This window comes from Talpa occidentalis, unplaced genomic scaffold (genome assembly GCF_014898055.3).
Source record: "Talpa occidentalis isolate TD23 unplaced genomic scaffold, MPIMG_talOcc4v2.1 talOcc4.7, whole genome shotgun sequence".
In the NCBI taxonomy this organism is placed as follows: domain Eukaryota; kingdom Metazoa; phylum Chordata; class Mammalia; order Eulipotyphla; family Talpidae; genus Talpa; species Talpa occidentalis.
Window position 1 is genome coordinate 118505046 of NW_023605083.1, and position 21323 is coordinate 118526368.

General features: G+C 43.9%; 1 protein-coding gene across 1 annotated transcript in view; it reads right to left on the minus strand.

The window, feature by feature from the left end:
- Window positions 1-3733: 3733 nt before the first annotated feature.
- IKZF3 (IKAROS family zinc finger 3) overlaps window positions 3734-21323 on the minus strand; it is a 74127-nt gene continuing 56537 nt past the window's right edge. The window contains exons 7-8 of the mRNA XM_037492146.2: window positions 13509-13625; window positions 3734-4454 (exon numbers count right to left, since the gene is read on the minus strand). Of these exons, the coding sequence (XP_037348043.1) occupies window positions 3757-4454; window positions 13509-13625 (815 nt within the window). The 3' untranslated portion in view covers window positions 3734-3756. The remainder of the gene's footprint in view (window positions 4455-13508; window positions 13626-21323) is intronic.

A 21323-nucleotide genomic window follows, 5' to 3' on the forward strand; every position in this document is an offset into this window, starting at 1 on the left:
AGCTGTTGGCTTCAGGCCAATGTTGTTCTTTTTACAGGCACTTAAATCCCAAATCATTCTGCTTTTTTGCCTATAGAGAGTGTCTGCACTGTTTTCTGTCTGAGCACTACCTTCCTTTTTTTGTTTTTTACTGTCTATCTCTTATCTCCTGCTGTACAATCTGGTGTTATTTTCCAGGACAGAATTTTCATCATTCATTTTCTCTCCTTGAGCTCACCAGTTCTCCTTTCAAGTCTTTGTGGGAGAACTTGAAATCTCTGCGGTCTCAAATCTTGAGTGTCCTAGACTTTCCAAATCTCCAGTAGGGACCAACATACCTATTCTCAGTGGGGTACATGTTACTGTTAGGACTTTACACATTGAACGTTCCCTTTTGATCATACTGCGTTGGGATAGGTACCGAAGGTACTGCTTTTTTCCTTACAGAAGTCTAAACTTCAGTTAGCAGCGGTGGGGGGAAGCAGAGGAAGAAAGTGAGCATAGTGATACAGAGGCTACTTGGAAAAATTTCACATCGATGTGAGATTAACACAGTGTTTCAACCAAGTAAAATTTTGTTTTTTAAACATTTCTTTTGCAATAGAAATCTGAGTTCATTTTCTATCTGGGACACTGTGAGTATGGGCCTAGCAAAATGTTAAGTGCTGTGTTTAAAAGGTGAGAAATTTTGTCACTGGGAAAGTCAGCAGCTGAGTCAGAACAGCTCAGAGTGGGGAACAAAGCATAAAATTAGCCAGCTTATCCTTGTTGAGGCAAATATCTTTTTGGGAGAACAACTTAAAGACTGGTGGATTTATTAATATCTTCTTTCCACTGGTGGTGGAGGGGGAGGCACTGGGGGGAGAGGGGATGCGTCTATTTTCTGCCAATATGAAATACCATTACATAGCGACAGGGGACATTTGGAAAGCCAGTTAGTTCCCTTCCATTTCCATCCTTAGCCCAGTTCTGTCACCTTGGCTGCCAGGGAACTTGTACTGGGTTTGGTTGGCCATGGTTTGAGGCCTCCTGGGTTGGGGTGGGAGGCCTGCCTAATAAGTGGGACTCTGGGTGGGAAAGTAAATGTGCTGGCTGAGGCTACTACAAGACTTCCCTATCCAGCAGGGTCAGATGGGAATCCTGACCTGCCCTTCTCTCTAGGCCTCCTGCTAAGATTCTCCCTCACTGTTGTTCAGTCTAAGGACTGCCTACAGGAGGAGGTATTTACCTCGGTGGGGTAGCCACTGCCTACCTCCTGGTGCAACTTAAAGGTTTAAGAATGGAGTTTCTACTACAAATTTTCTTTGGGCCTGATGTGCCCCCATCTCGGCTCAGAATGCTAAAGAGAAGTGCAGCCTTGGTGAAAGGTCACCCCTCTCAGAAGACTGACTTGAGAAGAACAAAAAGCATTCGGCAAATCCACTGGGCGCGGGCAAGTTGAGGGGCACAGCAACAAAGCATCCCCAGGGTGGCGGGATGAGCCTCAGTTTCAGTCTTCAAGGGCAAAAGTTGGTCTCTTCAGCAGAGATTTTCCCTCTGATGGGGTGGAAGTGCTGCGTCCCTAGCTTTCTTTCCTGCTAACCCTTGCTTCCAAATCCTCTTCCTTTTGTTCCCCTGAAGAGTCAACAGGATGTGTGAATTTCAAGAATATAATAAGCTCCTTTTCCACAGTGGATGGGAGCAACCTGGCCTAGCTGGAGTCTCGAGTTACAGAAATGCAGCAAGGAGCTGAAGACCGCACACCAACAGACATCCAGCCAGTTAGCTGAAATCTCAAATCGTGTTGGGATCGTTGCCTTGGAATTTCACATCTTTTTTCCTGAGACAGGCGCCATGCTGTAAAGAAGGAGAAGCCATTTATGGGGGTCTGAGGTGGAACATTTTAATGACGGGCAGCATGTGAAGGAGCCACGTTTGAGTCGAATGCATATGTTCTTTCAAAGTAGCAAGACAGAGAAAACACCAACCAGCAGGAATTTGGGGTTGTTGGCTCTGGTAGAAGTGTTCACAAACTCATTCTAAGTTTGCTAACAGGCTTCATGAAATGGTCCCTGGAAGCAGAATTTATTTTCCCTGACACAAGTGCTTAAAAGGGGGGAAAGGTTTTGGCGAACAGCTGCAGGTGCCAGTTTGTGTGTACACTTTGGGGCAAGATCAAAACACCTTCCTGTTTTTTGTTCCTCTCCACCATCCTCTTCACATTTACAGCTCAGTGGTTAAAGGAAAAACTTAACACTACCCTTTACCACAGAAAGGTGAAAGATATTCATGTACATGCTCTTCTGCTTATACCTGTGCAATAAGGTTTAAAATATAACTGTGGTTGCTGCAGAATCACAGACATTTAAAGCTGGAAGGGACCTCAGAGAACATCTAAATCCTACTCTTATTCTATGGTTGAGGAAACTTAGTTTTAAGAGCGAAGTGGCTGTCCAAAGTCATACAGCCAATCAGTGGCAGATATGGAATTAGCAGGAAGATTCTGTGACCCCCATTCCAGTGCTAATTTTACAAATCTTACTAGTACTGCACAGTCCCCACAATTAATGGTAAAAATGGCTGATGGATACACAGAACCAAGAGCAGAATTTTGGGAATTTTGGGGGAACACAGCAGCTTCATTTAAAATGGGGAGGAGATCCCAATTTACCTGGTCAAGGAGAACCTGTCGGTAGAGGGGCTCCACTCTTCACCCCATCATGAAGCTCAGCTCTCATCTAAATACCACCCAGGGTGTCTACCTGATTCCTCTCCAATAAGAAGGGGAGACTAAGTCATACTTTTTTGGATTTTTTTTTTTTTTTGGTATTTTGTCAAAAAAAAAAAAAATCACTGGCAAGTTTGCCTTGGGTCTGCACAGCAAGACTCCATGAAGAAGACTGAGGATTTCCAGGTAGCTTGGTTTTCTCCCCTGCTGGTGCTGCAAAGCGCTCCCCCCCGGCACCCCCACCCCAGTCCTGCTCTCCCGCCTCTATCACAGGGAAGGATGTCATGTCCACAGCGGACCACTTCGCGAGTGTCCATGAAGGGCTTGCCTTAAAACCATCAGTCCTTCTGCACAGAACTTCTATAGTCGACTGGCTTAATCCAAAGCAGTTTTTAACTGGAGAAGGGAGGCGAGCGGGTAGGAGCACAAGTGGCAGCGGCTTTGGCTTTTTTCTTGTTCTTTTTTCTTTTTTTCTTTTGGCTTATATGATAAACATGATGCCCAGAGAATGGGGTCTTCAGTTATCGCTAACATACTCATTTCATGGCTGTTTTTTGCCTCACTATGAGGCTGCCATGTGGGAAGGGCAGAGTCTATCTGAACCCTTCAGTCTTGTGTCAGGCACACAAGGGAGAGGCTTCCCAGCAAGGCCGGCTGGTCGGCTCTGCACTGTGAACCTGGACATGCCACCAAAAGGCTTTTAGAAACGTGGCGGGGGCGTCTGAGAAAGGACACCTCGGGGGGCTCGGCCTGGCTCTTCCACCCGCCACAGCTCGAAGGCAGGCCCGTCCTGCTGCTGTAGGGCAGTGGCCAAACACGAGACTGGCTCTTAAACGTCATAAAATTCAAGTCCCTGGTGGCAAAACAAAGTTTCACAACAGTAAGAGCTCGATATATCAGCAAACAACTTCTGGGCAAGGCGGTGTGTCCGGCTGCTGGGGGGACAGGCCCAGCGGCGCCGGAGATGGTGTGGAAGGGAGTTAGGAGCTGAGTCTGTCTGGGGCGGGCTTTGCTAGGTGGGGACATCAGTGGCTAAAAAAACAATGTCGCTGGCGCGGGGCCAGTCTCCTTCACTTCAGCATGGCCCGGTGCTCGCCCCTGGCTATGTGGGACGAGAACTCATACCGGTCGTGGCTCCGGTAGCCGCACATGTTACACTCGAATGGGTCGCGGAAGCCGTGGCAGCCCATGTGGATGGTGAACATCACGTAATCCAGGAAGAGGACCCGACAGTGGTCGCAGCGGTACACATCCATCACCTCCCCCTCTTTGCTGATCACTTTGATGGAGTCTCTCGGGCAGATGGGCGGGGGCTTGAGGAGTTCGTAGGCGCGGGGGGCCTCCTTCAGGAGGGGCATCCCATTGCGGGCCCGCGGCGGGATCATGTGGTTCTGCTGGTAGAGGTGGCTCTGCCGGTCTTCGTGGTTGCTATCCGTGTCTGTGGAGTCGTGGCCGCTGTTGTTGGGGGACAGGCCTCTCTCAGAGGGCAGGCTCTTCTCTGGCAGGTGGAGGTTCTTCTTTTCTAGGTCCTGGGGGGCCCCGTTTGGCATCTCGGCGCGGGTGAGGGCGATGGGGTACAGGCTGCTGATCACCGGGACCATCTCGGAGGTGGGGGCGGGCGGCGTCTGCACCAGGGGGCGCAGGGCCTCGGCCCCGAGATAGCTGATGGCGTTGTTGATGGCTTGGTCCATCATTCGGGTCTGTATGATCTCGTTCTCTTTCTCGTACACGTAGCTGGAATTATAGTCAAAGCAGTGGCGCTTCTCTCCTAGAACAAGTGAAAGACAGGGTCACAAAAGGAACGACGGGAAGGCGGAGGCTCTGTGGGCATATTTCGAGGGTGCCTGGAAAGTGAGGAAGGACATGTTGCTCCCTCAAGGACACCCGGCCGGGGCAGCCCAGTTCACGCAGGGCAGCAGGACAGCGGGTTTGGACCTGCTGATAAGGGAAGCCTGCAGGCAAGAGTCAGACGTGACTAAGTCGAGGCTCTAATGTGAGTTGTTTCCATGGCTCCTCTGGGAGCTCTGGAGAAAAAGGAGGGGAACACTAGGATGGGCCGAGGGGTGCTGGGTGGGGCGGCTCCTGTGTACCAGCCTTGCATGTCTACGGGTCCTGAGCAATTCAGACACGAGCAATTCCCAAACTCCTATTTTACTTGTTATTTTCTGCTTGTAAGGAGGACCTAAGTGCTGCAAAAAACTGGGGATGCTCTGCAACAGGTCTTGAAGCTTCTTAAGTAGTTACAGAGGTAGAAAAAATAGCCCCGCGAATTCCAACTTACCACTCCCAAACACAAAGAGAGTCAAACACAGAAAGTTTTAGAGAAGCTTTCATGAGGAAAGCGCGTGACCTCTGTGCCTTTCATAGAGTGTGTTGTTCTTTTGCTTGGGAAAAAAAAAATGTGTCATTGATACAAATGTGATCATGAGGACCTGTCTCAGACTTAACTGAAAATTTTATTTACTGTCACCCTCTCCTGCTTCTCATGTCAAATGGCTGAGAAATATTGAGGAAAAGAGAGTTAGCCACCTTTGGCGTGTGTGGGTGTGTGTTAGAAAACAGAGGCTCTCTGGTCAATAGGAAGGCAGGAGAGGGTCTGGGAGGAGTGCAGGCATGCCCGGGACTAAGCGGTTACCTCACGCACTCAGAGAGGTAAGAAGTGTGTCCTAATTGAGGGAGGCGCATGCATGAAGGCAGAGGGCTGGGACCACACAGGCCCGAGCAGGGAGGAGAGCACCCTATGGGGAAGTGTGAAATAAAGTTGCTCCAATTTCACTTACTCCCTCAAAGTCTGCACATCCACACTCCAGGTGGCTGAGAGCATGGACTCTAGAGTAGATGGACTGGGTCTGGCTCTGGTTCCCCACTCACTAGTTGCATGGCCTTGGCCAAGTTACTCAACCTGTCTAGTCAGCCCTGTCTCTTGCTTGGTGTCCTCAAGTGAAATGGGAATAATAACTGGACCACTGGTAAGCACTTAGAATGGTGCCTAGCACATAGAAAGCATTTGGCAAATGCTATGGCTTTTGTTTTGTCTGAACTGGCTTGCATCTAGTTTCTTTCCTGGGCTAAATTTGGTTTTTAAGGAAACTTTATATCATTAGCATAAATGGAAAACCAGAATCACCGGCCACAAATAGAAGGTAACCATGAAAAATAAAGACAACAAAACAAAACAATTTATTAAATTGTGATCAGATGTTAGTGTGCGCACTTGGAGACAGAAACCCCCTCTTTCTTAAAAACAGAAATTAGTAAGTGTGAGATTAGTGATCTAGACAACTAACATAGAATTAAGTCTCAGTGTTTCTCCTTGGTATAATCAGGGAGACTGAAAGAGAATTAAAAGGAAAATAATTTTCCTGCTTGGTGGATCGAGGTTTTTAAATGCTCTGTGGGCCTCCTGGCACCATGCAGCCCCCACGCTCTGGAGACCAACCCTAGGTTGTGGGTAGGAACACACGACAAACTACTATCTGCCCTTGAGCCAGGGAGGCTTGTGGCCAAAAGGTTATTTTCAGGATATTAATGTATCAGCAATGTGTAAGGTGGACAGAAGAGGGAGAACTGAGTCTGACAGATCTGTTCTCATCAGATGGCTTTGCCCTTCATCCCTACCCTATAATGCCAACCCGATCATTTCTAGGCAAACACCTGAAAGAAAAACTATGCAAAGAAAAACACCGTCTCCTGATAATTCAGTAAAAAGCAACAGAAAAGTAGACCTTTGCCCAAGTAATTCAGACTTCTTGTTTTCAACTTCCAGAATGGATGTGTCTTTGATCAAGGTTGTGTGGAAGAATGAGAATATGAAAGCCACAAATATTCACTCGCTGAAAGCGATACAGAAATGTCGAACTTTGGTTTCTTGGCCTTTTTCAAGGTTATTGATGAATTTCTGGTGTGACCAGCTCTACCCAACGCCCCATATACCAGCGGTCCCTGAGAATCTTTTTCTTGTCACCTAATAGAGTCTCTGGAAAGCTTCCAGGGCAGGCAGGCACATCACAAACTCTGCTTTTATCCTTTCTCCCAAGAGTCTGGGAGACTTACTTAACTGGCAGGCCTACAACTCCATAGTCTACACTATCTGCAAGCCAGCATTGGAGAACAGCCCAGGGCTGAAGTTGTAAGAGGCAAAATGTGAAGAGGAAAATAACCTCCTGGATGAGTGGAAATGTGTGAGCAAGTGCTGTGGTTAACACAGACCACTGCTCATTGTCAAGAAGATGGGAGGGGAGCCTCGATCTTCACGTGCACACAACCGTGATCATCAGATCCCCTCATCTCTGAGTTACGGTAACTTGAGTAGAGCAGATGATTATCAGTCACCTGTAGACACGATGACTCAATGTGTATGAAACTCAGAAGAGGCAAGCTACAGTAATTGAAAAGCCATCAACTCACGTTTCTTTAGTAACACACTCATAAAAAAGGTTAGTCAAACCACAAGAGTGTAACTGCTTCCAAGCCTGCACGGAGCCTCTAGTCCAGCTTCTAGTCAAAATCACACCACACCTTTGAATGATTAATGGTAACAGCTTCAAGCTGAGTTAGAGGTTTTCTTCCAATGAAAATACAAAAGGCAACAGCAAGGTCTAAGAAAGCAATATCGCCTGGCTGACCCATTCCCTACCTGCTATTCTTTTGAAAGGTGCCAGTCCCTAATACCCAGGCTTCAGTACCGAACTGAGCCATTACCCAGCCTGAACGGCTGCAACGCGGTGAGGGCACAGGGCTGTCGGCGTCTAACTGGGAAGCAGAGAATCACAGCTTGGAGCTAAGAAGGACTGTAAGTGAGCCTGTGGATTCAGACCTCGGCCTTTGGGGTTGAGGAACAAGATCCACCCCTTCTAATCTGTTTACTTCTGATGGTTGTACTCAGTACCTAGCACCAATCCTTCTTTAGGAAACTATTTATTAACCCCCTACTGTACGCCCAGTGCTGTCCTGGGTACTTTACGTATTGTCTTTTTCAACCTAAGAGCAATGACCATCTCCTAGTCACATCAGGAACCAGGGTGGGGGCCTGATGGTGCAGGGATTAAAGTCTCAGCACTATCAAGCTATCGCCAGCCACTGTGCCATGCATTCAATCCCTGCCCAGGGAGCTGCCCACATGGTGCAGCAGACCTCTCCTGTCTTGCCCACTGCTCCCCTCAGCAGCGTATTTCAGTAGATCTGCCTGTTCTGTTCCCCACTCTGTCTCCAGTGAATCCTCTCAATCCTCCACACCTCTGGCCTGTACCCCAGTTCTTGTATGCATAAATAAATAAAAATAAATAAATCTTTAAAAAAAATATGAGCAAGCTGATTGACTTTCCAGGGTCACCCAGCTGGTAAATGCAGAACCAGATTGCCACCCCAGGGCGAGAGAGCGCTGTGTGTGCCTTCGTGTTAATGGCTGCTTCCTGGCCCACAGTTGCCCAGGGCTGCACAATCCCACCCAGGACTTCAGCTTCTCTCCTGGGATGGTTCCCACAAGCCGTGGAGAAACAACTGTGCTTTGCTCTAGCACCTGCATTCAAGAAACAGCTAGGATGCCGAGAGTTGTGTGGTCTCTGTAAAGTCCCAGCAGAGTGCCCAGCAGAATGGCATATAGAAACACTCAATAAGAGGTAGAGCTATTGTTCTAGACCTCACAGCGCTTTGAGGAATACAAGCATAACTGCAGTGCGATAGATCGCGGCATTTACACATCCTTTACAGCACCCTCACCGCCACGTGGTAGAACAGTGTAGAGGGTAGGCAAGAGAGTGGAGAAAAATATGGACCACTTCTCAAACATGCCATGCAGGATGTGGGGCAAATATTAATCTATTCTTGCAAGTCTCCTTGTCATGAGGTGTGGCAGTGGTGGCGGCGGAGACAAAAAGCAGGTGGTTACACTTGCCTGAGAGCAGAGGGAGGCCGGTGCAGGGAGCGCACTGAGGGCTGTGGGGACACAGACCACATGTACTTCTAAGGGCAGATGTGAGGAGGGCGTTCCAGACAGGCATCACGGAAAGAACAATTACACAGAGGCGGGAAAGTATTACATAGAAGGGAGAGTATTCTTTGTGGCTGAATTAAAGGATTAGTTGGTTGAACTGGTAAACTTGGAGAAGGTAAGTTGGAGACAGATGGCGAAAGGCTCAGGAGGCCTGGTGGTTTGGCTTTTATTCCAATGGGGAGTCACTGAAAGTTTTTATTGAAGAGGGGGAGAAAGAGCATTTGAACTGTAGGAAAACAACACAAGCCCAATGTTGCAGCCATCGCGATGGGGTAATGGGACATATTCTGGATTTCAAGTCTTTGGGTTTCTTCAAGGGACTGATAGGCTGCTGCCTTCATGCAAGTGCATTATTGCTTACTTTACCGCAAGCACATATCCAAAAAAGGCAGGTGAACAGGGTGAATGGAATATTTGATGACGGTTTTGGCTCTGATCTCAATCTCATTGAGACTGAAGTGACTAACACTTCTTCCAGGGGGAGGCAAGCAGAGGGGAGCCGCAGAAAGGGGAGCAGGAGGGAGGAGCGAGAGCAGAGAGAGCTGTGGGGGTGGCAGTGAGGAAAACTGAATTGGAGGCCACGTTTCGGTGCCGTGGAAACCTGTGCCCCCTGGTGAGACGTGGCGGCCCTCTGGACGGCATCTGTCCTGGTGCAGTCACCAGGGGAAGACTGTTCTTTTCTTGAGGGAGAAGGAGGCTCATCCTCAGGGCTTTTCTCCCATCAGCTGTCAGTGACCAGGTTCCTCCCCACCTGAGCCCCCACGCAGCAAGGGGCGGGTGCTGCTCTGAGTGACCTCCCGGGTCACTTTATAGACTCCGGTTCTGGCCCTGTCACCTTCCAGCTGTGTCCTCCTCTCTGATCCTCCTTCCCTCCCCGGTCACCGAACATCACGGAGCATCACCGGGTGGGTGAGAAGTGACAGACTCCTGTCGGCTCTGAAATGCCACGACTGTGTAAATGCCTGCAGGGGCATGGATGTCAGCCCTTTGGGCAAGGGGTGGGAGAAGATACTTTTTGCTTTTCAGAGAAAGGTATTAAAACTGCTTCCTGTCACTCCTTTAGCCGAAGCAGACAACTTCTCACTAGTTACTTCACAGGGAAGAACTGACAGTGTTTGTTGAAGTGTCAAACCTCACCAACATCTTTACCTTGGAGGGCTGAGACCTTTTTCATGTTCTTTTCAACATGAAAACTCCCTTTAATAAAATAATACATAAATTTAAAAAAATAAGATGCTATGGTAACCACTTCGGTCTGAATAACACATCTGTTTTTGGAGAAAGAATGAAAATCAGAAAAGGAAATATGCAGAAATGTAGTCATTTTTCTCCTCCCTCCAGGAGAGAAATCTGGCCTCTATTTTGAGCCAAGTATTTGAAGATGGCCTACTTAGAAGCAGAGTCGGACGAGTTTATCACAGGAGAATGAGACTCAGAGGAAGGACAGCCTCTGACAGGGCCAGGCCCTAAAAGAAAGGGCTTCCTGTCCTTTGAAAAGAACAACTAAGGAGAATTATCTTGATGATGTAAAGACGCTGATTTCTAATGAATGTGTGTCAACTGATTTCCCATTTTACAGGAAGTGATACAACATTTCTTGGAGAAATAGGGGGGAAGAAATGATTTCTTTCTCCTCCTTGGGCAATTTAATTTTATTCTTACTCTGCAACAGAGGGCTTTTTTTTTTTTTTTTTTTTTTTTTTGCTTCTAAACACATTCAGGCTCAGTTCAATCCATCTCTCTTTCTCCATTCACCTCCAGTGGATGAAAATGTCAAATACAGGCGATTGTCTCTTGCCTGCCAGGAAAGTTAACAGGCTGACCTGGTGGCAAAATGTCACCTTCACCCTCACAGTTCAAGAGGTCAGGGGAGCCAAGGTGGGTCTGAGTGCTGTGCACTGTCAGCAAGGAGTAAAGGGAGTGACTCATTCTTCCTTCACACTTTACCCGTTGCCATTTCCCTGGCAACTAAGTTTTTTTTCAGAAAATGGTGCGTTGGAGAGGAAATACAGGAGAGAAAAGAGGTGAGAAGGAGGGAAAACATGAGCCCCGTGTTTTCTATCACTTCATCCCGTGCACGGCACACGGTCACAAGGTCCCTCCATGATCCCCCTCCTATGACTCTCCTGGCACAAAGATGATTCAGATAAATGAATGATTCGACGGGTTTCTTTTATTTAAGAAAAAATCTCTAAAACAAAGGCCCAGGAGAGAGGTGAGTGACAGGAGGGAGATCAGAACAGCGCTCAGGAAGAATATCACGTATCCTTGGCTCATGGATCTTACAGGGCCACTGTGACTGTCTGCACGATGAGTGAGTGGGTGGAAGAGTTCATAAACTAGCAGCAAAGTACTAAGTAAAACGTGTGAGTGCTGAACGAATGCAGCTGCTTTATGAATTCTCAGATTGAATGACATCACCCTAAAACAGATGAGGTGGTTCATAACATAAACACCATTTCTGTATCGCCTTGAGAAGGAAGTTGTCTGGTACATATTTGGGTTTATAAACACAAAGGGGCACTCGTAACTGCAGCTCTTCCAGCTCATCTCAGAGACTTGTGGACCTTTCCATCCCTTCACCCCCTCATCAGTCTCCTCATTTCATAGATGAGCAAGTAGAGGCCCAGAAGCTTACGGGATTTGTCTAATCACCCAGGGTTAAGAAATGACTGAGCAAGAATCAGAGTCTGGGTCTTTCAGCTTCTAATCCAGGGCTCTTCCCACTGCATGATACTACGATTTACAAAAAAACAAAACAAAAAACAAAAAAAACCACACCCAAAGCCAAAAAACAAAAACCCAAATTCCTCCAGTTTTTGGGGGCTCTGAAACCCCGAAGTTGCTACCCCAGCTCCATCAAGAGCTAACTCTACTGGTTTCCTGGGCTCTAGCACAGAGAATAGGACGCTTCAGAAGACGAAAGAAATCAGCACCTATAAGATCCACATCTCCCATGAGCCTGGGGATGGAGGACAGAAAAAGCCTCTGCTCACAGTGGTAAGAAGGATCCCCGAGGCAACAGGCAAAATGGTCTGATGTGAACAAATGAAACGTGTTGTGTTTTTATTTTTTTTTTTAATTGTTTTCACCCTCCCATTTCCAAGTTGTGTTTTTAAACCTGTGAAAATAGCAAAGCAACTTTTATTTTACTCAGTCGGGTGTTAGCTCAGCTGTAAGAACTGTATACCTTCTCTCATATTTCAGTTTTGTTAGACCAAAATGAGTCAATTTACATTTTTCTTCTTGCTCATCTCTCCTGATGGCCCTCTCCACATCAGCTTCAGTCATTTCCAGAGCCAAGACTTTCCCTATATTGAATGATTCTCATGGTTCAGAAGAACAATCCAAGCTTTCTTTCGTGTTCTAATTAGGACCTCTGCATAAATAAAGCTCAAAAGCTATATCCGTAATGTTTTAAAATAATGCCCACTGTGCCTCACCTCCAGGGGAGGTTACTACATGCCCCCATCATTTCTCACCAAGGAGAAGGAAGATGATGAGGGGGAAGGGATCTCTTTCAACTGGAATGCACCCATCGTTTATTCTTTTTAAAGTGTTTTTATTTTTAAAATCAACTTATTTATGTTTAATTGAGGTAATATTTGGATCCTCCCCTCAGCACTGGCACTGTGGTGCACCCACCACCAACCAATTCCTCCATAGTCCACCACCGCAGTTCACTGTGCTGACACAATTTATTCTTAAAGAGACTAAAAGGATACAAAAAATTTTCAGCTAATCAAAATGTAATAAAGAAGCAAAAATACCAAGCTAGATAATTTTGAAATATACGGGTTCTTTCAATCTAGCTCTATTATCCAAATAAAATGTCAGCCTGTAAAAAAAAATTATTTAGACCAGAATAAAATGAACCAGATTTTAAAACCATGCAGGCATTCAATGTCTATATGAAAAAAGAAAACTATTAAAAATAATAAACATAACAGGGCTAAAGTAAGAAATCAACAGCAGCAAGGAGCTTTGAAAAAACAGGCTGACAATTTTCTAAAATATTATTGGTGTTGAGAGAGATCTATTTTTGTGTGATAACTATTTTTGTTCAATATCACTGACTTTCAATTTATAGCAAAACTGATACATTCGATTCAGCTGCCTACTTCACAAATACAAATCTATTTTAAATCTCATGGTCACATTTATAGAAACATCTGGGAGAGTTCAGCAAAATATCTGCCATTCCACAGCCCAACACTTTAATGGACATAATTATTTCTTAGCCATCTCGTTCTGCTGTATTTTTTTTGACAACGTGAAAACCAGTTGGATAAAAATTAACTCCAGTAAGACAAATGATTGCACCAAAACCCCTGTTATTTAAATCCATGTTTTCCCAAGCACTTTCTCTTAGAGCCAATTCTCAATCAAATTCAAAAAATAGGGCAATATATTTTAGAGTATGACAAAAGTTTGAGCATGCTAACGGAACCAACTTGTAAAATATAATTACAAAAGATTACAGAAATGCTATCTTGAACATCTTAGTGGTGCAAATTGCATAAACTCCTATCATGCAACATATGTCATTCAGAATAAAGAGGAAGGAACAGCATTTTTAACATCAACTCCATTTAGGAAATTGGATACCAAACACTCCCATCTTCAGTAGTTAAGTCTTTAGTTAAAATATTTTATTCCTTTGGCTCTAGTTACCAAAATGAATCATGAAGAATAAAAGTGTACAAACAGAAGACCAAGCACCTTATTTTAACAGGTTAAATTAGGCAGGGTCTGTGTAATAATAAGCCACCTATGTTATCTCATTCAAACTATCTGCTAACAACAGCAGGAAAAGGGTTGTATTCTTACCAATGAATTTCTGAGGCATTGAGCTTTTTCGTTTTGCCACATTGCTTGCTAATCTGTCCAGAACGAGAGCTCTTTCACTTCCCATCTCTGCCTTGATGTGTCTTGCCTCCGCACTTGCTGGTTTGGAAAAATGTGAAAAAGAAGAGGGAAAAGAACACGTTGGTCAATGTGGAGAAAAGGAAATAGGCTGGGAGGAGCAGGGTCAGAAGTCCGACGCACACTGCTGTTACCTATGTGTGCAGCTGGGATTCCTGCCCGGGGTACCTGCTGTGGCCGGTGAAGCCAGCACCGGGGCACATTCAAATCTTGCAGTCTTATGCTGAGCTGGGAAAGCCCGACACATCCCCAGCCAGTACCTTCATTAGCAAGAGGAAGTATTAAATAAACAGCTTGGACGTGGTTGGTTGCAAAAAGATAGATAGATGGAGATCTTCTAACCTCTGATCAGCCTTTCTGATTCTGAGTAACTGCGTGTGACACCTGCAGACTGATATAATTCTTCTTAACAACTTTGAAAAAAAGTATGGTGCCCCAGATTTACTGCTGTTTATGTTAATAGCACTTTTGAAAATAGATACACTTACCCAGATAGCAAGAAATCAACTCGGTGATTTGTGTATTGAAATTCTGAGTGGGTTTTTTTTTTTTTTCTTTCTTTTTTCCAGGCTGCTCCTTTCAGTTCCTATCTTTCAAATTCTATTTCCCTGGGCTTTGCATTATCTGTTTCATATGCTCTTCACATCTCAAAATTGTCTCAGTTAAAATTTCCCTGAGCAACACTTCTGTCTTGAAATTAAAGACCAATTTGTATGATGCCTTCTTATTATATTTCTATTGAAAAATGTGAATAAACTGCCTAAGAATATGGTCTAATTGTCATTCCATGAGTAGACCCTCAAGTGGTGTAGGCCCATGGTTCTCAGATCTGCTTGAACATTAGAATCAGCTGAAGAGCATCTAAGAGACACCTGTGCCCAGGCCCCCCTTCAGAGGAATTGAAAGGGGATCTCTGATGTAAGGGTCTAGCAACAGTATTTTTAAAGCCCTCCAGATGATTTTTACAATATAATAAAAATTGAGAACCACTAGAAGCCTACATAAATAGTGCCAACATCTAGTCAACTAAAATAGGAAGTTAGAATAAATATAATTTATCCTGGCATAGTAGGCACTACCCTATAAGAGTTCATGCCTAAAGTTCAAAGACAAGCCTAAATATAAAGCTTTAAACTTTAACACATGATGCTAGCCCAAATTAGGGATCAGCAAAACTTTTTGTAAAGGGCCAGATTGTAAATATTTTAAACTTTGTGGGACACATATAGTCTCTCTTCCAAATTCTTTGTCCGTCCTCCTCCCTGCCCAACACCTTTTAAAAAATGTAAAAATAGGGCCTCCCCGGTGGCACAGCAGTTGAGCGCTGGGTTGCGAAGCTGCCCGCAACCTCTGCAGCGCCAGTTCGATCCCCGGCTGCTCCCCGACCACCAGAGGAGGGTCCCACATGGCGTGCAGACCTCTCCTGCTGCCGGCTGCTCCCCTCAGCAGTGTACTTCGGTCCTTCTGCCTGCTCTGCTCCCCGCCCTGGCTCTGGTGAATTCTCTCACCCTCCCGCGCTTCTGACTGTACCCAGTGCCTATATAAATAATAAATAAATCTTTAAAAAAAATGTAAATATAGGGGCCTCCCTGATGGCGTAAAGGGTTGAGATGCAGCACTGTGAAGCTATCTGCAGCCACTGTAGCATGAGTTCGATCTCCGGCCAGGTTGCTGACCCACATGGCACAGCAGACCTCTTCTGTCTTGCCCGCTGCTCCCCTCAGCAGTGTATTTCAGTCAATCTGCCTGTTCTGCTCCCCACTCTGTCTCTGGTGAATCCTCTCAATGCCCCCACCCTGTACCTCTGGCCTGCACCCCAGCTCTTGAATGCATAAATAATCTTTGAAAAAAAATTTAAAAATTTGAAAATAAAAACGCTGTTGCAAACAGGCCACTGGTCAGAGTCTGCTTGCCCCTGATCTCAGCAAACATACTGTGATGCTACAAACATTTCTATTTTATCATAAGCATTTCAGGAAGTCCAAACTAAAACAAAGGAGCCATATATTGCTAATGTTTCCAAGAAATTGAAATGTGTTTAAGGGGCTGGAGTGAAAAGCAAGCAATCATTGCAAAATGGAGTCCCCTCCCCTCCCCCCAACTCTATACACAGCTTTGGGAATTGTCAGTACTCATTCTATAGTTGGAGAGTTTGCTGTGGGAAGAGATTCTAATATATAGAAATAATATCACAAATTCTATGGGCTCTCAGACATTCAGACCATAAATGGACATGCCCAGAGGAAGAGGAGTGGCTGCCGCTGCAATAAATAAAAGACGGAAAAATCTCCAGGGCAGGACTGTCAGGGACAGCCGAGGCGAGTGAACCTAAGACAAATCAGAAGAGAATTCGAAGTATTTTACTTTATTATTGCCGTGTTCTTGTTTCTTTAAAACTCCATGCTAGTCACCACACAATAAACGATTTTGGGTATAAACAAGTTTGGGTATTTTGAACTCAGTTGTAAAATGAAATCTGGCTCCAAAAATGAAGAAGAGAAGAAGATGCTGACAATGACCATATTGCTAAGACTTTGTGAGTTTCTTGTCAAAACAATTCTATGCTCTAAAGAAACAAATTCCAGCCCTGAGTTTAAGCTACTAGTGACACTACTCGTGTAAACAAAAACAATAAGGATCAGGATAGGGGCCTGGGCAACTTTGGGGTTAGTGGTAAAACACAGCATCTCGGGCTGACCAGCAGCTATACACAGCTGGCACGGCAGGGACAGGACACTGGAAGTGAACTGGGTCAAATTCTGGCCAGCCCGGGAATGGGTTTAAATGACCAAACAGGAAACTATTATATATATTATTTCCTTTCGCACAAACCACCACCAGATGTGGCACTACCCAGGGCCCCAGGAGCAGAGAGATGAAAGACCCAGCCTGGGATTTGAAATATGTTGTAAGGAGGCTTTTTCTTAGAAGCATCAGGAGGCAGCTAAAGTCTGTGCTCTTTGACTAGGATACTGTGGTTCTGGCAAGTCTGACAGGAGTAAATGCAGATAAGGCTTTCCCTCCCCCTGTACTTATTATTTAAAAGATCTAAAGTGAAATGAGAATGAAAAACAGCACTTTGGGATTTTTAAATTCTATCTGCATTTTACCACCATTCTTATCAGTGTCCTTGCAGTCACTCCTCCAATCACCCGAAGACCCGGAGATAATGACCATTCCGTGCCAGGACTCACCCTGCATTCTGCTGCCAGTCAGGTTCTCCAATTTGTCGCCCAGAAGTGACTGTCTACATCCTACCAAAGTCAGTATCACTTAACACAGCAGCCTTTTCCGGGTACATGCTCAATGTCCTCTCTGTTTGGGAGGATGTGAGATCGGGGATACATTGACCTAAATAATGTAACGAGGGCATGCCACTAAATGGCAACCTCCAGAGATAACATCACCTTTTATCCCTGGTTACTCACCAAGCTTGTCTTGACAGTCATTTCTAGATAAATCTTATTCTGTAAATCAGTGACAAAGTGCCCGATACTTAAAAAGATAAATCCTGGAGTTTATGGATAGACAGATAATTTGAGGCATGGGTAGAGACTTGCCCATTTCCACAACTCTGGTTAGACTGAAAGAAATCCTCTGAAACTAATCTGGATGGTGCCCACCCACCCTCACCTGCTCCCTGGATCATTCACTCAAAACACCAGCTCCAAGACCCCACCTTCCCTGTACATGTGGACACACCCTGGAGATCGAGTTCATCTTTACTGGGTTAACTTTCCTAATTGGCATGTCAGGCAAAGGCTAATGTTTCAAACTGAATGTGATGCACTCTCAGCTGTTTTTCCAAACGGCTAGTCTTTGCCTTGTTGGACACTACTATACAATACCACTACCTGAGCACCCTTAAACACACAGACTTGCTTTGGAGTCAGACAATATCTTTGGGATTTTAAGAAGTCTAGGAGGTATAATGGGGGGGGGGTGTGTGGAAAGGACTATTGGCTTTTGGTCCTCTGCCTTAAATTTGAGACCAACTGTCTATTTATACCGTCTAGACGTGCTATCTTACCACATCGTGTCTCAGAAATGTAAGTGGAGGGAAACCAGTTTGGCAAGATAGTAAGGGAACAAGATAATGGGTTTAAATGACGAAATAGGAAATCCGTTCCTGGGTGGTGTTTGGCAGTTTAATGTTGCAAGGGGTGGGTGTGGGGAATATGGGATGGTGGCAAGGAGCAATTTGCACACTTGGTTCAGGAGTGAACTCAGAAGGAGTAGGGCTGTATTGGATCAATTTGATTTGCTACTTGTGCACGGGATCTACTAATTTTCACTAGCAAGATGATTTTAAAGATGTGTTGGAAAAAATAAATACTAAAACTAATATGAAGTCATAATTACAGAATAGGTCACTGCCTTTAATCTCTGCCCAACTCTTAATAGTCTGTCTGGGTTTTAGTCAAGTGTTTCCATGACGCAATTTCTATCTCAAAGTGATTGCAGATTTAACTATGTAATTTGTTGAGTTTTTGTTTGTGTTCAAAATCCTTCATTAGGTCTTGAGATGTTAAATGGAGCTCAAATAAGAGACATTGCTTCCTGTCTCTTCTGCGGTGTGGTCAGTCAGTAGCTAATGGAGAGTGGAACAAAGGGGTGTTATTATGCAATATGAATTGTCTAACAAGAGATTGTTATCAAAGATAGGCAGGTTCTGACGAAAACGTTATATAAAAGTGTTGCCTTTTTAAGCCAGTAGAATGAAGATTACCTGTAAGACAGTACTGGTTTTCAAAAGGAATAATCAGTTGGGGAAATAAATTTCTAAAACATTTTTAACTTTTTCTCTGGTCTGTTACTTAGTAAAAATAGATGTTTACTTGTAAATTCTCAGGCTTCTATTAGCTCAACTGAAACAATGCAAACAAAGATAAAAGACTTTGACTCAGATTCATAAATAGATACAATTATTCAATTACTTAAAAAATCTTGTTTTGCTAGAACTCATTGTCATACAAAAATATGTATCACTTCAAGTATTCATAATTTGTGTGAAGTGAGGCTAAATGAATGTCTATACCAGCTGTTAGTTCCTTTCTGGAATAAGTATTAAGCTAATGAGAAAATGAAATCTGTAATTTTCTATATTCATTCTTTCACATGTATTCCATTAACAGCAGAATCGGTGTATCTTGATGATGTCACTCGTGATGTGTAGACTGCACATGTGTCTCTATTAGACCTTAATAGATCAAGTGATCATTTCTTTGCCGGATGGTGAGTTTCTCAAGGGTAGGGGCTTAACCTTCACTCATCTTTACAAACAGCTCTCACACAGAGCCTGGTACACAAAGAATTCAACAAATGCTATTTGAATGAAATAAGATAATTAGTAAGTCTAGAAGTTCTGTTGCCCAACAAGAATGTTCTCTGCATTCTTTTGCAGAGGGGTCTTGAGTACAAGACTTTTTCATTTGTTCTGCTTCCATGGAAGCCTGGCTTCTCCATGAGGGCAGGTTTCCCAAGGCCTGGCCCTTGCACTGGGGTGCAGTACAACTTCTAATACGCACTGGCTGTGCAAATGCCACATCCATAGTAGCAACAGGGCATCATCACTTTAAAAACTGGCAATGAAGGGGAAGGATGTCCCAAGGTAGTATAATATTGGTGGGACCTAGATTGAAACACTATGTCCAGATTGGCAATGTCCCAATTTAAGAAGGAAGCAGACATGGAAACCAGACAGGAAGCAGAGGCAATAATGAAAGGATTGGTTTGTGTTAGATTAAACATTTTTTATATTCTGGATTTCAGGAAGAATCATGGCAACTATTTGAAATATGAAAGAGAATAATATATTGACTGACATTGAGTATTTATTATACTTGATTAAGCTGTGACTTTATACACTTTGTAACCTGAAACCACCATTACAACATATTTGTGTTTTTTTTAAAGAAAAACTTGCTGACTTAGTTAACCCTTTATTTTTTTTTGCTGAGACTTAAAGTGTGTTGCACGCATCCATGAAACCACCCTATGAAATGCAAATTAACTCAACCTCTGTCTTTCAGCACTTCCTGAACCACCTTTACCACGGGCGATAGTTAAAATATTTTTTTGCTACTTTCCAAAATTGAAATTCCTAAAAAAGGTTATGGTGATGGGAAGTAAGGTGGTAACCTTACTTCAAACTAAAAAACTTTGAACTTACTGTTTAGAGTGATTTCTCTCCCTCCTTCCAAGAGAACCCAAATTCACACATGCATCTGTGTGTATCTACCAGGATGTATTTCACTGTATTTCTCTTGCCAGCCAGATCAAATTTTTAAAATACAGCTAATCAAGCTATATTTTCCAAAAGTGAAAAATACCCAAATGTCCATCAACTGGTGATTGGATAAATACAATGTGGTAAACCCAAATAATGGCATATTATTCAGTTATTTAAAAGGAATAAAATGCTGATACATGCTATCGTGTGGATGAACCCTGCAAACATTAACCTAGGTGAAAGAAGCCAGACTTATGTGAAATGTCTACAACAGGTGAATCCACAGAGAAAGAAAGTAGATTAGTGGTCGCTGTGGGCTAGAGAGATGGGGGAGGGGGAGGGACTGTTGATGGGTACAGGGATTCTTTTGGGGGTGATGAAAACATTATGGAACTAGATAATGTTAATGGTTATATAACTTTGTGACTATATTACAACCTACCAAATTGTACCTAAAAAAAAAAGTGACTGCCTTTTCACATAACGGTAAGTCAAAAAAATTAATTATTGAAAATAGAATAATATATAGTTAATCATGAAAACAACACAAGTTCATGTGATTTTAAAGTAAATCACTGAATTTTTGAAGAGTCTCAATTTTCACACCTCTAAAATAAGGAGGTAGGATTAGATGATTTTTCTTTAAGCCTTCTAGTTTTAAATATTAAGGATTCTATTTGGAATAGAACAGATTTTCACAAGTTGGGAATTTTTTAGAGTAAGTGCTTTGTCTCGTTTCTGAAATATGGACTGCAAGTCAAGAAACCCAAGAACTGCCTGACTAACCTCCAGCATTTTGCTTAAGATGTCAAAGCCCAAGCTGTGTGTGTGTGTGTGTGTGTGTGTGTGTATGTGTGTGTGTGTGTGTGTTTTGAAAGAGAGTAAACATTTCTTTTTAGAAATAAGGAGGAAATCCAACTCCTTGATAAAACCAAAGATGTCATCAGGATAAAAAGCAGAAGCAGTGCAAACCAACGGAATTCAGTTGGCCAGCTCCTAGCACCATAAAATAGGCTTTATCTAAAACAAAAGTCTCCTTTCACTCAAGACCGGTACAGTTAAAGCAGTCATGCTTTCCACTCCATTCTTCCTGAGTTTCTCCTTATTTCTGTCATATTTTTGTAATTATTCTGCTACATAATGTTCAAAAGACTCAATTGCAACTACTGTGTCAAACCCCAGCTCCCCAAAGGATTTGTACCTACTCTAAAGCAACAACCAGTTCAAGTAGCCAATCAACATGCCAGAAATGCAAGCTTAGAACCAGGCTAATGGTCAAATGGGTGGGACAAAGGACAAGTGCAGAGAGCAACAAAAACAAAGTCAGGCTGTTTCAACCAAAGAATGAAAAGAAAATAGAATCACAATATGATATATGGAAAGACACCTCGTTCAATCAATCGCCACTAAGTGTAACCCAAAACACTGAATAAAATATGAAGTTACCAAAGCCAAATGAAAGCATCACAATGAATCATGTGAACAGA